This window comes from Miscanthus floridulus, chromosome 5 (assembly GCF_019320115.1).
Source record: "Miscanthus floridulus cultivar M001 chromosome 5, ASM1932011v1, whole genome shotgun sequence".
Taxonomy (NCBI): Eukaryota; Viridiplantae; Streptophyta; class Magnoliopsida; order Poales; family Poaceae; genus Miscanthus; species Miscanthus floridulus.
Genome location: NC_089584.1, coordinates 96,347,995 through 96,368,810, shown reverse-complemented (window position 1 = coordinate 96,368,810; position 20,816 = coordinate 96,347,995). Strand labels below are relative to the sequence as shown.

The 20,816-nt window shown below is 45.7% G+C and overlaps 1 protein-coding gene and 1 long non-coding RNA gene across 2 annotated transcripts; one reads left to right on the top strand and one right to left on the bottom strand.

Annotated features, from left to right (window-relative positions):
- Positions 1-5,854: 5,854 nt before the first annotated feature.
- LOC136450284 (tubby-like F-box protein 1) lies at positions 5,855-10,614 on the top strand. The gene is made up of 4 exons (XM_066450667.1): positions 5,855-6,278; positions 7,812-7,899; positions 8,777-8,906; positions 9,770-10,614. Exons 1-4 carry the CDS (start codon positions 5,979-5,981, stop codon positions 10,326-10,328), a joined length of 1,077 nt encoding a protein of 358 aa, XP_066306764.1. The 5' UTR covers positions 5,855-5,978; the 3' UTR covers positions 10,329-10,614.
- A 477-nt stretch (positions 10,615-11,091) lies between these two features.
- LOC136452683 (uncharacterized) lies at positions 11,092-12,579 on the bottom strand. Its single transcript, XR_010758885.1, has 2 exons — positions 12,452-12,579; positions 11,092-11,447 (listed from the first exon to the last, which is right to left on the bottom strand). It is a non-coding gene; the product is annotated as an uncharacterized lncRNA (long non-coding RNA).
- Between the last annotated feature and the right edge of the window lie 8,237 nt (positions 12,580-20,816).

The window sequence follows — 20,816 nt, the reverse complement described above, 5'->3', positions numbered from 1 at the left end:
CTCCGACACATGAGCGGAGGTTGTATTTATAACACCGGCGGAGAAATAAACCGTTATGTGCCTCTGCGGGATGACCGGATGCTCCGGTCATGTTGACTAGACACACCGATCAGTATACCCTGAGCTCCAGTGGTTGTGAGTTGACCAGACACTAGCAGCGTCCGATCAACACTGACCGGACATGTCCGATCACATTTTCCCTTCACTGGAACCTTACTGATGTTGACCGGACACTGGACCTCCAAAGTCTGGTCACTTGCCGAGCAGCGTCCGGTCAGTAACCGAAACCTGATCACTGTCCGGTCAGCATTGACCGGACGTGTCCGATCAGGATTCTCCCTCTTTGGGACCTTATTGGAGTCGACTGGACGCTGGCCCTCAGCGTCCGGTACCATGACCTCGCAGCATCCGGTCATTTCCAGACGATTTCACCTTGGTCAAATGAACTGACCGAACCCTGAGCCAGCATCCAGTCACACTGGAGCCAGCGTCCAGTCACCATTTGACCCTCCATTCACTTCCAACTTTCGAACATATGTGAATGAAGTTTGCTCCATTGGATCATAGGGCTGTTTTGGAGCTACCTAGTGCTAGTTTTAACAAGTATGCACCACACCTAACTCACTAGACTCACCTAGGTTAAGCTACCTATTCATACCCCCCTTAATAGTATGGCCAAAGGAAAAACAAAGTCCTAAACTACTCTAAGTGTCTCTCCAACTCCAATCGACACTTAGAACTAGTCCATCCTTAACCTTGTCATCCATCCTTTGAAAACCGAAACGATTTCCATCGTAGGGGCATGACAACCTTGTTTGCCCAAATGATCTCCATTACCGTGACCTAACTTAATTGTTTCTACAAAACACACGTTAGTCATAGTAATCACGTATTGTCATTAATCACCGAAACTCAACTAGGGGCCTAGATGCTTTCACGTGCCAATCTATGTCAACGGCGAAAAAAGTGACGGGTCGATCCCCGCCGCTGACATGCTAGCAAGCCGAGAGAAATGGCATGGAGCAGATCTCGAGTTCTCTCCGGGCTTAGGAGGACACTGGATCGGATGGTCGTGACCTATGTCGACGAAATATGGTTGGCAGTCCACCTAGAGGTATGCCCAAGGTAGTAGATTGTCGGTAGACAGATGCGCAAGCCACAAACAAGACGGTGACGTAAGACAGACATGAGGTTTTATCCAGGTTCGGCCACTAAGAAGGCGTAATACCTACGTCCTACGTCTGATTATATAGATGTATGTCAATGAGAGATATTTTTTAGAGGGGTCCCCTACCCGCCTTATATAGTCTGGGGGGTAGGGTTACAGATCTGGAAACTAATCCTAGCCAGTTACAATTGCCATATGTGGCTAGATAAGGATTCCTATTCTAACCGACCAAGATCTTGCTTGATCGCCAAATCTACCTTGACTCCTTGCGCGGGACTTCGAACAGGTTGGCCGGGCCGCGCATCGTCTTTTGGTGGACCGGACCCACTGATCCGGGCTAGCCCAAGCCTAGCCGTAAGGGTATAGGGGTTAATACCCCCATAGCTAGTCCCCGAGCACCATGTATTATGCTACGACACATCGTTTTAACCTTCTCCGATAAGTAAGGCTTGAGTCCTTGACATCTCTGACCACCGTTATCGTCGTTGATCAAACCCCCTCGCCTTGGTGGGAAAGACGGGAATTGCGGGAAACCTAGGGCGTGGTCTGGGATATCCAGATCGTATTCGACGCCTTCATCATCGTGATGCTGGAGCTCAGTGTGGACGGAGGCATTAGATGCGATACCAGACGAGGAGCTAGAGTCACCCTCTTGGACCGTGTGGACGGATCCTTCTTGATAATCCTCAATTTGGATCATGTTGACGAAGTTGCTTGGCCTCGGCCGAGGCTGATGTACAAAACCCAGATCCAAGCAGCGTCGTATGTTATACGCGTAGTTGGAGGCAGCGTTTCGCAGGCCGTAGGGCTAGGCCTGGTAGTTCTCCGTCGAGGCTTCGTACTTGGAGAGCCGGAGACCCATCACGGAGGCTGGCCGGCGACGAGCGGAGCACCCTTCAGGAGTAGATATGACCACGAGATCTGTACCAAGTCACGCAGGACGACTGGCCCGAGCTGGTTGGGTAGATCTATTATGGGGTGCGGTTACCTGCTCATTAGGTTGACTTTAAATCATACTTACCAGAGCTAGGGTTTCAGCGAGTTTGGTGCCGACCCGATCGATAGAGTCGAGCAGGTCGGTGTTGTCGATCTGCTTCCCTTTGTAGCGAGGAAGCGAATGACAGGTTGTCGGCATGGCTAAAGGTGATGCGAGCATGGTCGGAGCCAGATATACCGTGGTCGGAGCTAGATCCATCGTGGTCGGAGCTGTATCCATCATGGTCGGAGCCGTATCCACCGTGGTTGGAGCCGTAGCCGATGCAGGTGAGGTAGTGGTCGGCGCAGACTGAATCCACGCCTCCTCCGTGGCCATGGCGATGAAGTTATCGGAGCCGGTGGTCCAGGTGATCTGGCCAACGATGAACATGAGGCCGTTCAACGTAGCCATGGAGCTAGAGATGACGACCATCTTGTTTGCTTGGAGAGCAGTACGCACACCCCCTACCTGGCGCGCCACTGTCGACGAAATATGGTCGGCAGTCCACCTAGGGGTATGCCTAAGGTAGTAGATTATCGACAGACAGATGCGCAAGCCACAAACAAGACGGTGACGCAAGACAGACACGGGGTTTTATCCAGGTTCGGTCGCCAAGAAGGCGTAATACCTACGTCCTGTGTCTGATTGTATTGCTGTATGTCAATGAGAGATGTTTTTTAGAGGGGTCCCCTGCCCGCCTTATATAGTCTGGGGGGCAGGGTTACAGATCTGGAAACTAATCCTAGCCAGTTACAATTGCCATATGTGGCCGGATAAGGATTCCTATTCTAACCGACCAGGATCTTGCTTGATCGCCAAATCTGCCTTGACTCCTTACGCGGGACTCCGAACAGGTTGGCCGGGCCGCGCGTCGTCTTTTGGTGGACCGGACCCACTGATCCGGGCCGGCCCAAGCCTAGCCGTAAGGGTATAGGGGTTAATACCCCCACAACCTAGGACATGCTAGTCAATTTGACCCTGCAATAGACAAGGAGACAAGATTGATCAGTAATTTCAGGTGGAACATGCCGGTGTTTGTCCAGACAGTTTTAAATATGCGACTAAGTAGCCGATGAGATAAGGCTATCGACTAAGCATATCGACAATTGTCAGTTATTTAATTGTATAGATCTAAACAAATTATGATCATGAAAACATGCAAAAGGTGTAAAAAGTAGACGTGGAAGCGTTAAATGAGAAACATACTAGCTTTTAACCAAGATAAAAACAAGTAGAAACAAGTAAATAGCCAATATATTCTTAATGTGCGGGTTATCGGCTAAAACAACCAATTCTGATGAAAGTAAACTCGTAACACGCAAACACTCAACCATTAAACATGGATAAGTTCATACACTCGTTAGATCTAATCTACTATCTCTAACAGTGGGGTTCGAGCCGAACTGATGCAACCATGATAAAAGATAACATGTTAAACCTTCAAAGAATACGAATCTATACACGTTCAACAGAATCGTGAAACACATGCTACGATCATGGAAGCACAGGCGATCGGCTAAAAAGCCAATGCGAACATAGCATGCAGCCAAAGGCTATGTTTGATTATAAACAAGACTTACTATTTAATGATTTCCGATCTATAGTGCTAACAATGGGGGTCGACCGGATCGATGACAGCCATAATAGCAGTTCTAGACCAGATTTCATTAACTAGGAAGCTTTACTTAGGGTTAAACATGTCCTGACCGCATGCTATCTTCGATCAAGATTGGATCCAAACGGCTAAGCTAACCGAGACCATCGTCAAAGCGAGATGTAAATAGGGAAAAACAACAAGACGATGATCTGAAGAGATTTAAAGATGACCCGTTTCAATCTTAATCGGGCAAGGTATGATTTTGTTACAAATAGTAAGAAACTAAATATAACAAGATCGATAACTAGCAAATCTATTAAAAACAGCAAGGGAACCCTACCGATCTTAATAGATTTAGCCGATAACTAATCCGTATCAAAATTTGTATGAGATACAAGTCGGACCGATGCAATCGTACAAATTTTGATAAGAATCGAGGATAACTTGTATCAGATAATTGTAAGAGATACGAGCTGGACCGATGCAACCTTGCAATCAACTGACGATAACTAACTTATACCAAGCTTGTAAGAGGTCAGACCTAACCGATGCAGCCTTACACATAGACTACAAGTCGTGACGGATACTCACAAACAAACCGGAGGTCGGACTTAATCGATGGCAGCCTACTTGTCGAAGAACTCGCTGAAATCTACTCTACTCCTACTCATAGGGGGTGGCGTAAGCCGAAAAGTAAAGGTACTGGTTTTTGATTGAGCGCTGAGATGTCTATTACAATAGCCAGAATTCAATATTTATACCCGAGGCTTGACTACGAGTCCTGGTCGAATAAGACCAATCGCAAAACTTGAAAAAGAAAACGAAACATCCTAATTTAAGATAATTTGAACTCCAATTTTTTCTTTCTATGAAGTCCAACGCGTCTTCTTAGTTCATGTTTTGTCGTTCCTGCCAATGGGGCCCATTCCCTTGAAATGATGGCGTCATCTTATCCAGTTGATGGCAATTTAGTTAGTCGATCTTGTTGAATATTTTGACTTTCCTTTGATAAGTTTCCGACCTTATGGTCTCCTTATCTCGAACCAAATTTTAGTACCAACAATAGGAAAAATACATGAATAAAAAACATGAGCTTAGAGTGGATGTTTTGGATCCTACATAATTCCTATGAAATCATACTCAAAGGAACCTCGTTTCCAGTATTTTTCTTACGGTACAATCCTTAGTTCCAAAGGGTGTTACAGTAACAAATCCTATAGGATGGAGAATCCTATGTTTTTTTCCAATGAAAATCCTTTGTTTCAAAGGAGGCCTAAAATTTCACCCCGACGCCAGCAGCTTGAGTTTCAACCAAAAAAGAGGGAAAAAAAACACCGGCAAAAAAAAAGTTAGTCCAGGAGGCTGCAGGCCCTTGAATACCTTATTTAACGGTCTGTTGTCGAGACTGATTTATAAGACTGATTTATTATGAGAGAAAAATATTATTCCCATGACTAAAAAGTATAGTTGATTCTGACTGATAAGGTAAAGCGAACAGGGCCGTTATTAGACCTCAAATGCAGGGCATGGCAAATTGAATAACAATTAGTTTCGTTGGTGATTTTCATTGTAACTCTGTTGGCTATATTTTGTAACTATTCTCGACCAATACATAGATTGGTAAAATAATCTAGCAATGGCCTGAAGGGTCAATAGGTCTGATTTCTAATAATTGCAATCTCAAACGAAACTGTTAGTAGATCGCAGAGCCTCTGTGATCCCCACGGGCAGTGCGCAAATTTCTCTAATTTTGGTCAATTTTATAAAAAATGTACAAACATTTGCTACATTAACTAGATTCAGACATCATGAAATTCGTCATAGTGCATTTGTTTTGGTAATATATGGTAGAAGTTAATATATTTAGTTTTGTAAACTTGGCCAAAATTAGGTTAATTAACTTAACAAAGCTAGAATAGTACTACCACTAGCATCCTACTTCTCTACGGTGAATATACGTAATAGAAAATGCATTAAACAATATGAGTATACGACGGGCCTTTTTTTTCCTAAAGAAAAACATACGACGGACTCTACGGTGACCACCGGTACTTGTCAGCTACAGTTCCACGGTCCAGACAAGTAGAGCGGTAGAGCCGGGGTGGTGACCGTGGTGGAGCGTTTCTCTCTACAGCCGAACGCGGTTTTGAGTACACAAGCGAGCGAAACAAGAGGAAGAGAGAGAGAAAAAGAAAAGAAAAGAAGAAAAAGGAGAGGCCCGCGACTGTAGTGGGGAGATGTCTCGGCATGCTGCCCCGGCGGCGGCGCCACCGGAGCGCGGCGAGATGGACGAGGTGGTAGAGGCGGAACCGGACCCGGAGGCGGAGAATCAGGAGGAGAGGTGGGCGAGGCTGCTGCCGGAGCTGCTCTCCGACGTGGTGCAGCGCGTCGAGGCGTCCGGCGGCGAGCGGTGGCCGGCGCGGAAGGATGTCGTCTCCTGCGCCTGCGTGTGCCGCCGGTGGCGGGAGACCGCCGTCGCCGTCGTGCGTCCGCCTGCGGAGTCCGGCAAGATCACCTTCCCCTCCTCGCTCAAGCAGGTGAGGACGGAAGCTGCGGTTTGAGCTGCTCGTTCGCACATAGGTCAGTAGAGCGTCTTAGACTCTTAGCTGCTGCCGATTCAGTGTGTGCGGCGGCGTTGGTCTGTGTATATCCATGTCGTCTCGATTATTTTGAGGAGGGATCGATGCAATATGCGATGTTGGTCCTTATTGGCGAAGCTTCCGTGATGGATGATGGTATTGACGCATCGGACTAGCTAGTCCTGTGAAACTTGAGGGCGAATCTGGCCTCTGCGTACTTTTGGACCGTCAGTTCTGGCCGTGAAACCATGAGATTGCTTACTCTTGCGAGTTTGAGAAATTGGAGTACTAGTGGGTTAGTAGATTTGTATTGTTTTATATATGATGATTGCTACACGTCTGTCAACAGATCTATAGAATGCAAAATCTGCCGAATTACTGACCTCATGGTTTTGCAAAATGAATCGAGCTGGCCTCCGTCTCTTGGAAACTCAAGAACTCCATGAACCGCAGCGAAGTTTAGGGTTATGGGTTAGGGGTTTTGGTGGGGAAGGATTTGTGGTCGATGATGGCGCCGCCGGCTGTGGTGGTGGGAATTGATGACGGGGGAGGTACATTTAGTTTTAGTTAGCGAGGGACTGGCAGTGACGACGGACGCAGTGGCAGGAGCCGCTAGAGACAGAGGAGGCGGGCAGAGTGGGGGCGCCGGAGCCAGGAGGAAAACTATGAGAGAGAAATGAAAGGAGTCGTATGGAGGGCAGTAGTGAAGGAGGAAGACCAAAGGACCTTACCTGTGGCAGCAGAGGAAGGTCGGCAAGCCAAACAGGCAACGGATGGCAGGAAGCAGTGGCATGGTCCTTGTTGTGGGCGACACCGCGACACGCAGATGACAGGAGGCAACAGGCGTGGTGCTTCATGTGACCCATTGAATCAGGTGTACAGGTATCATTGAAGTAGCAATAAGGAAAAGAAAATAGGTTGCTGGATCTCCATGCTAAGGTCCAAAATCTGACATGCTTTTGGCCCAATAATCTGTCTGAGAGTTTATATATATATATATATATATATATATATATATATATATATATATATATATATATATATATATATAACTTACAGTTGTGTACTCAGAGTTAGCTTTTGGAGGTGACTAAATTTGGCCAATTAGTTTATCTAACGGTTTCAGTGACACTTGATACTGGCCATGGGTTTACAAAAATATTCCACAATCAGAAATGTCTAGTTTTTGGCTTTTTGCTACAGATTAACGTGGCAGATGGAATGTGGAAGTTAGCATTTTCTGGGGGTTTGTGGTAGTGCTCGTTTGCATATCTTTGTTAGCTTCAGTTACTTTGGTTATTTAAGATTCTAATGAGAGAAATAACCTGGCAAGTCGATTGCATGGTTTCCCTTATATGGCGTCATCAGCGATTTTGATACGTATAAGCCATTCAGATATTTAGGACATAGTTTGAGAAGTTGCAAATTCAGTGTAGTGTTTCTTATTTGACATCTGTGTGCCTAAATCTTACGCCATTTCTCAAAACACAGCCAGGGCCAAGGGAGAGCCCAATGCAGTGCTTTATCAAGCGGAATAAGAAGAACTCTACATTCTACCTCTACCTTGGCTTCACAAATTGTAAGTACAAGATATGACATGTACTTTCATTTAAAAAACATTTTAAGAGAAAATAGCACATTTTTTCATTGTTAAATTAAATAATGCACGATGTATTCTTTCTTATGGAATTCTGGCAATTTCAGTTCCATACCTAATTGCTTCCTGTCGTCAGGTTATTAATTGGACCAGCATGATAGATTAAATTTCCTTGACAATGGGATGCATTTGGGTTTAGCTCATTTGTGATCATGGGGAAACAAGGTAGATTGGATAGTGAAACAGGACAAGCAGTTTACATGAACACTATACTAGATAGTTACTTGTAGCCCTTGTAGTCCTGTAACATACATGAAATCATGGATAGTGGCAGTACTTCACATCTGTTCCGCCCAAAATGGGAATTACTTGTAGCCCTTGTAGTCCTGTAACATACATGAAATCATAGATAGTGACAGTACTTCACATCTGTTCTGCCCAAAATGGGAATGGGTGTACAAGCTCTTACTTATTCTCAACAGCTTAGCGATGGCCAGGCTAATTATTTCCTTACGAGACTCCCTGTTATTATCTATTTATCTTAGATTTTCTGGCTGTATCTTTTGAACTGAGGCGCATCTACACTTAAGCTTGGTTAAAAGAAGTCTCATAGTTCACGTAATGATCATATTTTTATAATTTATGCTTGTGTGCATATTCCATCAAACACTACATGTTCTTTATGTAGAATTCTTTTGAAGTGCACAACTACACGTTCCAAGCTGGGTGTGTATTTGTTCTTTTATGTTTACATAGACATCTGTTTGTAACTTTTTTTTACGTTAGATATATTTTTTCTTCAGCCTTCTCACCATCAGATATACTTGATGATTAGTACCATTTTTTTGGCATCTGACAGCACTTGTGGATAAAGGGAAGTTTCTCATGGCTGCTAGAAGATTTAGGCGTGGTCCCCATACTGAGTACATTATATCTCTTGATTCAGAGGACTTATCACAAGGGAGCAATGCATACATGGGGAAACTGAGGTGAGGTTCAACATGATTCCAGAGTTCTCCTGAATCTTCTTGGATTAACTCTGTTATGAATTGGTTGCTGAAAGTGACGTGTTCTGGTGCGATTAGGTGGCACATACATTTCATGTAGTTGACAACATATTGTTGAAAGCTTAACTTAAGATACACAAAATGAATAAAATTGCAGGATTTGTGAGTTCCAACTGATACCTGTGTTTTGATATGCCTTGCTCTTCAACTACCTGGTAATATGTTTTGATGGTTTACACGGTACACTGTTTTAGTATTCTTATTGAAGAACAAACTCCCCGAACCCGCTAGCATGCCTTATACATTACTTGGTCTCAGGGCTTGCAATACGTGGAATCCATTGCAACTTTGCAATTGACTGGTTAAGTTGTGTCCTTGCACTGCTGACGTATTTGGTAACACAAAAGTTCATTGACCATCTAATTGTTGGAAAAGTCAGCACTTCACTGTCTTAGGTTAGGTTATATAACACTTTCCCTTGTTTAAATTCTCTGTGCAGACAGCATACTCTCTCCTTCCTGAAATACAAGGGATTTTGAGTTGTCCTAAGTACTGTCATAAGTTTGACCAAGTTTACACAGAACAATATATTTATGACGCTAAATTAGCATCATCATTAGATACATTATGAAAATATTTTCTTAATTTACCTCTGATATGGTAGATGTTAATACTCTTCTCTATAAACTTGGTCAAACTTTGGACAGTTTTGACTAGGACAATGCAAAATCCATTATATTTCAGGACGGTGGGAGTAGATTATTGATCTCCTGTTATGTTTTAATACTTGTATTGGAACCTGTTTCCCACCTTAATATACAATTCTACTTATGCACCCTGTTTAGATCTGATTTCTGGGGGACAAACTTCAAAATATATGATAGCAAGCCACCATATGATGGTGCTAAAGCATCAAGTAGTCGATCTAGTCGTCGTTTTGGAAGTAGAAGGATTAGTCCCCAAGTATCGGCTGGCAACTATGAAGTTGGACAGGTTTCATACAAATACAACTTGCTCAAATCCAGAGGCCCCAGGAGAATGTATTGCACTCTTGAATGCCCTTCAGCCCAAGAGACTTGGGAAAACTCACTCAAAACAAAGTTCAGGAGGCCCCTGGGTCCCACAACTTTACGGAATAAAGCACCCCGCTGGCATGAGCACCTGCAGTGCTGGTGCTTAAACTTCCATGGGCGGGTAACAGTGGCATCAGTCAAGAATTTCCAGCTTGTTGCTGCTGCCGACCCCAGTGACCCTACTAGCAGTGTGGATGATGAAACGGTTCTGCTGCAGTTTGGTAAGGTCGATGACGATATGTTCACGATGGATTATCGGCAACCACTCTCCGCGTTCCAAGCCTTTGCCATCAGCCTCAGCAGCTTTGGGACCAAGCTAGCCTGTGAATAGCGATACAGTTTGATGCTCTTCGTGTGGGCTATATATGGTTTGTGATGGTGGTTGCTTGCTTGTTGTTGTTACTACTATGTGATCCGTTCTTTTCTTTTAGTTCAGTGTCGATGTACCATTTGTACCATGCTGTTGTACAAGAGATGTACTATACTGTTGTGTCGTCAAAAGGACTTGTTCAAGAAGGAAATTCTGTGTTATGGACTTTTGCTCTGGTTCCATGCAAAAGACATTCCAATGTACATATGTTCATGGTGAAGTGATACTTTTTTTCCTTCTTGATAAATATCAGCCTGTTCGGGAGGCCGTATCGTATCGTGGATTATTTAAGCTGGTTTGGTGTGAGAGAAAAACACTGTTCCCGGCTGGAAATTTACGATCGTTTACGAGCAAGCGAACAGGCTATATCATTTTGTTTTGTTTGGATAACTCCTGTTACTTGTGCTGAGGTGCTGAGCACCTGTTAGGGAAATCTTGTATGATATCGTTTTGTGCAATTTGTGCTGAGGTGCTCTGCACATAAGATAATCAGGTGTCAAGCGTATTTGTGTGTTTTCGCTGGCCTCCATCTATCTGTCTTACGAAGTTGCTGTTGCAAATATTGCAGGGAAACTGGGATCGCCAGCCCAGTCACTCGATCAGCTACTGTCTGAACTTTGAATACTCCTAGTCAACTGAAATTGGCTTCTAGGATCACTATTCTTCTAGAATTCAGAAAGTCCAGCATACATACTTGGAACGGCATCCATTTCCACACAGGAGATGAGAGTGACAATGCAAACGAACTGCCATGCTTTTCCAGGTCGCTCCAAAACTGTGGAGATAGTTTTAGCGACGGCACCATCCATGCGTCGTCATATATTGTTCTAATCATCGTCCATGTACATGAGAAATATTTAATCAAGAAAAAGAAAAAGAAAAAAGATATGTGGTCTGCTTCCGGATCGACGGATCTATCTGGCCAGCCGCTAGCAACTACTCTAGGCGACTTAGACTAGGCGTAGGTGTCCATCCTAGTGCTGCTGGCTTAGCCGACCTCGGCCTCCAGCGTCTCCATCTGCTGTTCCAGCAGCCTCAGCCTCTGGTGCATGCTGTCCAGCCTCCGCCGCGCCGCCTCATCTGCCAAAACACAACGCAACTACAGCTGAAATCAATCGTTTTTTTGTGTGCACCCACCATTTGCATCAGTGATCACTCATCTGATCATCATTATCACTCTCTCGCTACGAATTAAATTAATAACAGTGCTGTGAAACAGAGCCGGATCTAGCACCGGGACGAGGTGGGCTTGAGCCCCCGCTAGTGCTGCTAGGACGATGGAGGAGCATCTTAAGAGTTTATCAAATTTTACTTGGCAAATCTTGTGATTTGGCAACTCCCAAAATTATATGCCAAGTAAAAAAACAATCCATCTCCAAGAGTTTGGTATTTTTGACTTGGTAAAATAAAAAAAAATCGTTAACAAAACGAAGAGGGCCGCTAAACGAACGAAGAGGCCCGCTAAGCGAACGAAGAGCCCCGCTAAGAAACGAAGAGCCCCGGATGCCAGGCCGTATACGCACGCGCGGAGGGAAGATTTGCCAAGTTGCTATTGATGCCAAGTTGTTTTGCCAAATTATTGGAGGCTATTTTTTCTTGTTTTGCCAAAATTATATGGATGCCAAGTTGAGATAGCAAACTCCGAATCTGCATCTATTTAAGCTTAGGCTATCTGCACTCGTCGACCTCTATTTCCATCTCTAAAAAGGAATATTATATTCTAGTCATCGAGATTCTCTACTCTATATCCACTTCTCCCGCACCCGTGTTATCTCTATCACATACTCTATACCCACTATTCCATATTTTATTTCCCTCCCTCCCCTTTCTCTCTCTCACCTACTCTCTCTCTCTTGCTACAGTACTTAGCGTGTGTGCAGCCGCTACGCTTCCAGGCGATTTATAGGCGCGCGCGCGTGCTGCAGATACGCTTGCAGATCTGCGGTGCGGACAGCCTTATAAGGAGAGGCCATGGATAAAAAATTATAAGATAAGCCCCTCCTAACTTATTTTCCAGATCCGCCACCGCTGTGAAACGATCTCTCTGCTAGCTCGATCACCGGGGTCTGTTAGAAGGAACGAACCTAGCTGCGCGACGAACTGAGAGACGGTGACCTCCTGCTGCCCGGCGCCGGTGACGACGACGACGGGGGTGCCGCTACCGCCGGCATGTCACAAGCCCGTGCGCTAGCTCGACCATATTGGGCCGCTGGCCCCAGATAAGAGAGCCCAGTGAAACGATGTCCCACACATGGATGCAGGAGCTGAGGGGTGGGCCCAAGCCCAACCGAGGAAACCGCTGGTCCGATTCACCCTGCAAGGGCATAATGTTTGGTTGGTATTGTAAAATCCGGATTCTAAAAAAAAAAGTGATGCTTGTATGTTAAAATCCTCTAGAATCTAGGTGTCTAAATGGTATTCTAGGATTTTGAGATTTTTTTTATCCGAATTCTTAAAATCACTTTGGATCCAAACGCGCACTGTGTACGAGAAAAGTTATGGCTGAAAATACCGTTGACTGATTTGGTGTAAGAGAAAAATATTATTCGTTGGCTGAAAAAGTACGGCTTATAATTCAAACAAGCCCAAACGAACTGGGTGCAAGCACATTAGCTAGTGATGGATGCTGTTTGGAGCGATGGACTAAAGTTTAGTCCAATATTGGATAATAGGCTAAATGTGGACTAATTAATTTTTTAATTTTTTTCTAATGTTTTCTATTCATCAATTAGCCACTACTCCCTCCATCCCACAAATCAGTTCGTTTTGGACATGATTTAGGATACCAAGGAGCAATTAAGTAGAGTGTATTTTTCCCTATATGCCCTTATTAAATAGGGCTATGGGTATCATTTATACACTAACCGTGCGTAGCTGGGGTGGTATGCACGCTGCCTCCTGATCTAGGAGGCCTCAGTTCGATCCCTACCACGCTCGGCATTTTTGCAAAGGTCACGAATTTTGCATGGCAATTGTGCACTCGGCCGCGTTTTTCGCCTTTGCCCGCGTTTTTTTTTGTATGGCACTGTGCGCGCGCGTGAATTTTATTTTATTGGCTTGCCCGGAGTATTTGCGCGCGTATTGGCCTTGTATTCGCGCGCGTATTCACGGCGTACTGGCGCGTTTCCGAGCGACGCTTGGTTTCTGCACTCATACTATTAATAAAACAGAGCCATCCTTATTAGCTTCTCTGCTACTCCGCGTTAATGACCCGTGCGGTAACCGAAGAGGCCGGGGCAAACTCGTCTACTTTAGCCGTGGTCCACTCAAAACGAACAGATATGTGAAAACTGATCTACAGCCCAGAACGAACTGATTTGTGGGATGGAGGAAGTATTTGTTTTTGTTAACCATAACTAATCCATATTTAGACCTTCTATTTTGCATCAAAACAGACTACACTTTAGTTTAGTCCATCGAGAGCAACCGAGAAATTCCAGCCTCCGCGGACCGCAGCACAAAACGATGGATTTTTACCTTAGCCAGCCTACGGCACGGGCCTCGGATCGCGTCACCGCCGCAGTACGTTATCGCGTGCGCACGGCACAGCTGCAGCCTGCAGAGCTGCTGCCCCGCGTGAACAGGTGGCCTGTTCGTTGGTTTGGTTTCTGAACTGGTTTAAGCTGGCTGGTGCTGGTTTATTGTGAGAGGAAAATACTGTTGGCTGACTAATTTAGGCTGGCTGAAACCAACAACGAACAGGCTCGGTGGGAATCCTGTCGCTGCAGAGCTTTGCGCGTGAACAGGGGGCCCACGTCGGCGCAAGTTGTCCATGGATGGTACCGCTCGCACGCGCAGCGCGCCGACGTGGAACCCCAAATCCAATGGACACGTGCCCAGCTGGAATAGGGGAAACGCCGTGGGGTTGCAGGTTGCTGATGCTGGCTGGCTTGTGCCCGTTGTGAAGAGTCCCACCAGTGCATGCAGTGTTTTTATCCAACATACCTGTATTGATAGTTAAGGATACCATACAGGGACTCGTACAAGTACATATATGTTGACAAAGGATACATAAGACTGTTGTTCCGAGCTAAAAGCACAAAGGTCCCTAAAAAACAAAGAAATTACAAGCGAGTCCTTAGAACCCCTGCAGCCCAAATCCTCCGGATTCCATCACCGGAAGCTAAACGCCGCCAACCACAGGTCGACCAGAGCTCCATCGCCAGCAGGCTTTGGGAAGAGCCGCGGTAGACACTCACCATCTTGGACAAGATGAAGCAAACGCTGAGGATCCATCGGCCGGGGACGCGCCCCAAGGATGCAGACTCGCCATTGCCGACTGACGCCGCCATGAAACAATCGAGCCTGTAGCTCCACTCTCCTGTCTTCCGCACAAACCGAAGCTGCCTCTCCATCGTCAGAACGCAAGGCCAGCGAACTCACCTCCCGACGAGCCGCCAGCACCGGACTCCTGTGCAGGGGATCCACAAAGGGAATCCCTCCTCCACACCCTCGTTGATGGCACCGGAGCGGAGCACCACCAAGACGGGGAAGAGAGCGAGAGGACCTTATTCCTTGACGCCGCCGTCACCGCCGCCGACGGCGGAAACCTAAACCTAGATCTACTAGGACCTACACCTCCGACCGGTAGGAGGCCAGCAGTCTCCACCTCCTCGCAAAAGCCTGAATGAATAGGAAAAACCTGTGAACCAACGACCCAGGCATGTTTAGAACTTCAGATGCCAAATGCCCGGTCCCTATTCAAACATGCCCAATCACGAATTTTTACTAGCCATGTTTGTTGGGAAACATCGCGTTGGTTACCAGTGGCGGATCTAGCTCTGAAAGCAAGCAGGGCCCAAACGGCTCGGACCTCAAGAATGTATTGTTGTGGGCAAGCATGGCATCATAGCTGCCGGGTAGCTAGCAAGCATGTATGCAGCAGACATCTAGTCAGTTAAGGTCTAACGATAAGCAATAATACACAAAATAACCATGCATGCAGCCATGCGAGTGTGAAAATATGTATGCACTTGCACATGACGATCCTTGGATGCACGGAAGGGGGGGGGGGGGGGCAAGGCACTCTTTAGCCCTAACGTTGCTCCGCCGTTGTTGGTTGCCTACCTAGGGGCGACGTCAATTTGCAAGCCGAAGCCAATAGACATGATGCTGCAATTTGTAGCTAGATAGTAGGTGGACCAAAACCAAACTGCCCATGGAGTAACGAGACAACAGAATGCAGCCATAGCGAATATTTTTTAAATTTTAACATTTTTAAATCTAACACTGTTTGTTTTTTATTTCCAAAACTAATACTTTTGGTCGCGTCTATTGCCATAGCACGACCAAACACTTGTGCCGCGCTATGCATGGTGGCACGGTAGGAGGCTGACGTGGCGAAGACCGGGAGCGTTGACCGGTGACGTGGCTAGCTCTGCCGCGCCACCGATCTTGGCGCGGCAGTGACGCGCCACGGCGCATGGCGCGGCGCCCTTTGACATGGAGAGACAGACACCTAGCTGACCCATGCTGCTTTTGCGCAGGGTAGGTGCAGAGACTGTGGGTAGTGTCAAATCACATCGCCCCTCTGTAGTGCGTAACTGTGCTATAGGCTGACTCCTAGCTAGCTTGCTCGAGTGGTGCAAAGCTGTTGCAGGCCTGCAGTGAGTCTGATATGGAAACACCGAAATGACTGCATTCTTAATGGAACTTATCCTGGTTTTCAAAGTGTAGCAAACATTGATTTGGAAGTTCATGCATGATCTATCTTCTCGAAGACACGAGAGTTGTATATCATTGCGCTAGTAATAAGAAGAGAAATTTGAAGTATAACACACCTTTTATGAGTTATATAACCTCAGGTTTAGCACATTAGTATCACTTTGAACTCTGCATTGATCTGCATCTAGTATTTTCAGGAAATGCTTTTCTAAAGAACCCTGGGTACCTACTACCTACCTGGTGTCTGTACCACTATTGAGTGGACATTTTGCAAATACTCCATCCGTTCAGAAAATAATGCAATTATGGGATTCATGCCGATAAAAGTAGCTAAAATTTGATCAAATTTATAACAAATAGTATTAATATTTATGTCTCCAAATAAATTTATTAAAAATATATTCTATGACTAATCTAATGATATTAATTTTGTATCAGGAATGTTAGTATTTTTTTATATAATTTTGATAAAAATTCAAACTGATCTAGAATTGCATTCTTTTGTGGACGACGTGAGTATCATGCATTTAAGGAAAGGGTAATAAAAGAAACTTGCGATCAATATTATGTGTAAATGTATGCTGAAAAGATTGAAGTGGTTTTCTACTTCGATTATACTGGTTGGTTATTTCTTTGTAATCTACATTTTCTCCATTCTGTTGCTACGAACTTTATGTCATCTTGTGAGTCATTGGGGATAGGGATAACTTTGGAGTGAAACCATTTTACGCACTTTGTGAGTCATTGGGGATAGTGCTTCTGCCGGTGATGTCCAGCATTTGTGTAATATGGGCGATGTGCCAGCTGGAGTCTTTCTGTTTCGTCCAGTCTCCGCACTTCATTGTTTTCTTTGGTTCTGTCATTTCTATAATCGGTTGGATTTTGAATTTTTTTGAGTAATCCCAAGTAGGAAAAGGCTAATTAATATTCAAATCTTTGAGGCGAAATTGCTTTATGTTTATTGTTCTCTTTTCTTCGGCAGCTTTTCTTTTTTGAAGCAACCTTCAACAGCTTGTCTGAACTATTCCGGGCAGTGGCATCTCCTAGTGTTCCCGTAACTGTGCAGTGCTCCCACTGCACAATTATTAAATGAGGCTTCAAGTCGCTATAAAAGTAGCTTTCCGTGTTCTTGTATGTGTGCAGTGCTCCCTCTGCAATATTATTAAATGATATATGTAGTCACTTTATATTGAACTTTCTTTGTCAATGAACCTTTTTCAGCTTTTAGAAATATTCGGTCTGTTCGTTTGATCGTATTTAGCTTATAAGCCATGGCTTATCAGCCAACGAATAGTATTTTTCTCTCACACTTAACCAGCTAACAGTACTTTCAGCCATGACTTATAAGCCGAACCAGCCTAAACGAACAGGGCGATTATGTTAGGGTTTTCACATCCCATCATCAATTCATCGTAATATAACATCATATACCTTTTTGACAGATAAAAATGTTCTTCCTCTTTCAAACCAGAGCAGCTTCGTAAAATTGGTTGCAGCTAGTGGGTAATCCTTGTACATGCCATGAATATGCTATATTACATGATTCAGTCGAGAGCATTTCTTTAGTAATATTACCAGCACAAAAGGATTTCAGCCTCAGTTGCCACTTTTTCACTCCCTCAGCCGTTCATTGTGTAACAGTATCGTGCTTTGGCTGGTTTGTTTCACCGGAATTGGACCGCAAAAAGAAAAAGGAAAAAAAGGGTGAAGTGAAATCCCAATCTCACTGTTTCTTCGCAGCAGCAGCGAGGGCAGGCAATGCAATGAATCGCGATGAGCCATAGCCCATAGGTGATACGTGAACTTGAGCTACACAAGCTCTATGTACGTTTTTTTGGATTGGAACATGTTGCCCCATATGGGTCGACACGTCAACGAGAGAGATGCCAACAGGCTCAACTAGCTAGGATTAATTAAACTAACAGGTGATGCATCACGGTTACGATACGATAGCGGCAGTGCGGCACAATGTATCCAACAAAGTGGTAGGGCCAACCGATCGACACAGACAGTATACCTTGTCAGCAGGCATGAGGCATCCTTGGGCGTTGAACGGAATGAATGCCAGCTTAACTAAGCCTTGTTATTTTCTCTTCTAAAGTTTAGGTTATGTCTCATTGAATGTTTGGACACGTGTATAAAGTATTAAATATAGACTTAAAAAATAACTAATTATACAATTTACGACTAATTTGCGAAACGAATCTTTTAAATCTAATTAGTCTATGATTTAACAATACGATGCTACACTAACACATGTGCTAATGACATATTAATTTGGGTTAATAAATTCGTCTCGCGAATTACTGACGGATTCTGTAATTTATTTTTTTATTATACCCTGTTTGGCAGGGCTTCTCCACCGGCTTCAGGAGTCGTTTGGAGCCATTTTCTGCCAAACGGGGTAAAGTGAAATAGCTTCACCGATGAAGCCCCTAGAAATATGCTCTCACAGTGATTTGGGGTGGGATAGAGCAAAAAAAAAAATAGCTTCTTCCGGCTCCTCCTTCAGGCCCCTAAAAACATGCTCTCACATGGAAGCCATTTTGCCAAATGGTTCGTGGAGCTGAAGTAAAAAAAATGACTTCACTAAACCTTAGTATCTAAACACCTCATATGACACACCTCCACATAACACTTTATAACACTCAAAAACTTTATATCCTAAATTTAAATAAAGCTAGACACGGTGTCTGGATCTGGCTGGCTCCTCACGAGAGTCACGAGGAGGTCCTATGCCAACAACATCCCAGCTGCATGATTGGAGTCACTGCAAAGACTAGACTACCAGTACGAGGGGTGGTGGGGAGGGGTTTGTCTGAGGTTGGCTCGCTCGCCTAAAAAAACAGGCCGTCTTTCACCTGTTCGTTTAATTGTTTTTTTTATAAGTCGGTTGATACTGTTTCGTTGTGGAGCGAAAAATATTATATTATGACTGATAAATATGGTTGATACGATCTAGGTATTTGTGAGGTACGCTCAAGTACTGTACCTGTACGTTCTCGATCGATGCATGCATTCCTTATTAATTTAAGATCACGCGAGGTACGTTACAGTTGGCAGCCCCAATAGTCCCTTTTGGTGATTGCAATCTGCAATGCGATGGCTGGTGTTACAAAGGACTCGCAACTTGCGAGCCGGCCGGATTCTATGGTTGGTCCTAGCTCAGGAGGCATAATTCCTCCGAGAAGCTGAATTCTCAGTCAGCCAGAGCCAGCCGGCGGCTGCTTTTCAGTCGAGAGAATTCGGGATCGTCAGCGGCGCACCATGTGCGCATGATACTAGAACTGTAGCGGCCAGCCGACGAGCGTACGCATCTGATCTCGAGTGGCGGCCGCGGCGCCGGTCACGCAGCGCGTCCACCCACCCTTTCCACCTCAGCTCACACCGACAGTTGAGTTCCACTCCCACCCGACGCAACCGGAGAGCGCGCTCCCACGCCTAAGACGCCTTCCACCCCCGGTCTCACGCAGCGCGCACTCCGCCGCTAGTCCGCTACCCCACCCGCGCGAGCGCGATCCCCCATCCGCGTCAGTCCGCACGTGACAACGGTGAGTAAACCGAACGAAAGCGAGGGAAACCAGCGAAGGGGAAAATAAGCTTGAGGGAAGACAGGAAGTGGATATGGATGGCGTATGGGTCGGATGCCCCCGTGCTCGCTGCTTTGCTTTCTGGCCCATCATCATCTGCCAGACGCCCAGACCGTCACGCGCGCGCAACCACCGCAGTTCCGCCGGCGCAAAGTTGACAACAACGCCGCGCCCGCGCCCGACGTCTTCCGCCTTCTTCACGAGGGACCCGCGATCCACGCGGTGCGGCCGACTGCCCGAGCGACGCGGGGGCTCGGCACGACGCCATGACGCCGACTTATAATTGCTTTGAATTTTGATGGTGTCTGGATGCCGCGGCCAGGCGAGGGGCGAGCACGATCGATCTATCGATCTCCCTGTCCGTCCGGCCGTGAATGGCGGGCGAGGATGCCAGGGCGCATGTGAGACGCGCGCGACGCGTCTGCAGATCAAGCTAGCTGCCTCTGCCCAGTGTACACCTGTGAACTGTGATTGAATGAATGAATCCATGGATCGGGACGTACATCGGGTCAACATGCGAGGGCTATGCTATAATTGCTAATTTGCTGCTCCTGTTGGGTAGTAGCAGCGCCATGCACCTTGCTTGTCGACAGACACGAACGTTTTGTAGCTAGGGACGATGTGCGCAATGAATTCCGTCGCTGCCGTGGCTATCAACCGTGAGAGACGAGAGTGCTGCGTGGTACATACTGGTAACTGGTGGATGCTGACTATTTGCAAGCTTGGCGGAGTAGGCTGTAGGCACGATGGTGCTCCATCCCACTGTCCCACGTCGGGCCAAATGACTCAAAACCCCGCGCCAACTTTTCGTGTTGAACTGGCTTCACCCGAGCTAGCAAGGTGAAGACCGTCGCCACCGACAAAGAGGAATCATAGGACCATGTAAACTCGTGTCAGTGTTTGATTTGGCTTAATTAAGGCTTACGGGCTTGTCAAAGGCAGTTTTTTCTTTTGTAACCTAGGGTGGTTGTCAGCCCACCAGCATGCATGGACGTTGGCTAAGTTGGAATAGCTGTTTTGCTAGGCACAGTTTCATCCCCGGTCGTGTTATATATATTGTCTTGTTTATTAATGTTCTTCTCCCCACCTTTGTCCTTGCTTGATTTCTCCCTGCTTGGTGCAATTATTTCTATCTTTACACTATTCTCTCTCTCTCTCTCTCTCTCTTTGTCATCAATTGCCACAAAGGATGTTT

Coding starts and splice junctions, on each gene's coding strand:
- LOC136450284 (XM_066450667.1), top strand. CDS start 5,979: ATGTCTCGGCATGCTGCCCCGGCGGCGGCGCCACCGGAGCGCGGCGAG. Junction 7,900..8,776: donor CTACCTTGGCTTCACAAATT/GTAAGTACAAGA, acceptor GGCATCTGACAG/CACTTGTGGATAAAGGGAAG. Junction 8,907..9,769: donor GCATACATGGGGAAACTGAG/GTGAGGTTCAAC, acceptor CACCCTGTTTAG/ATCTGATTTCTGGGGGACAA.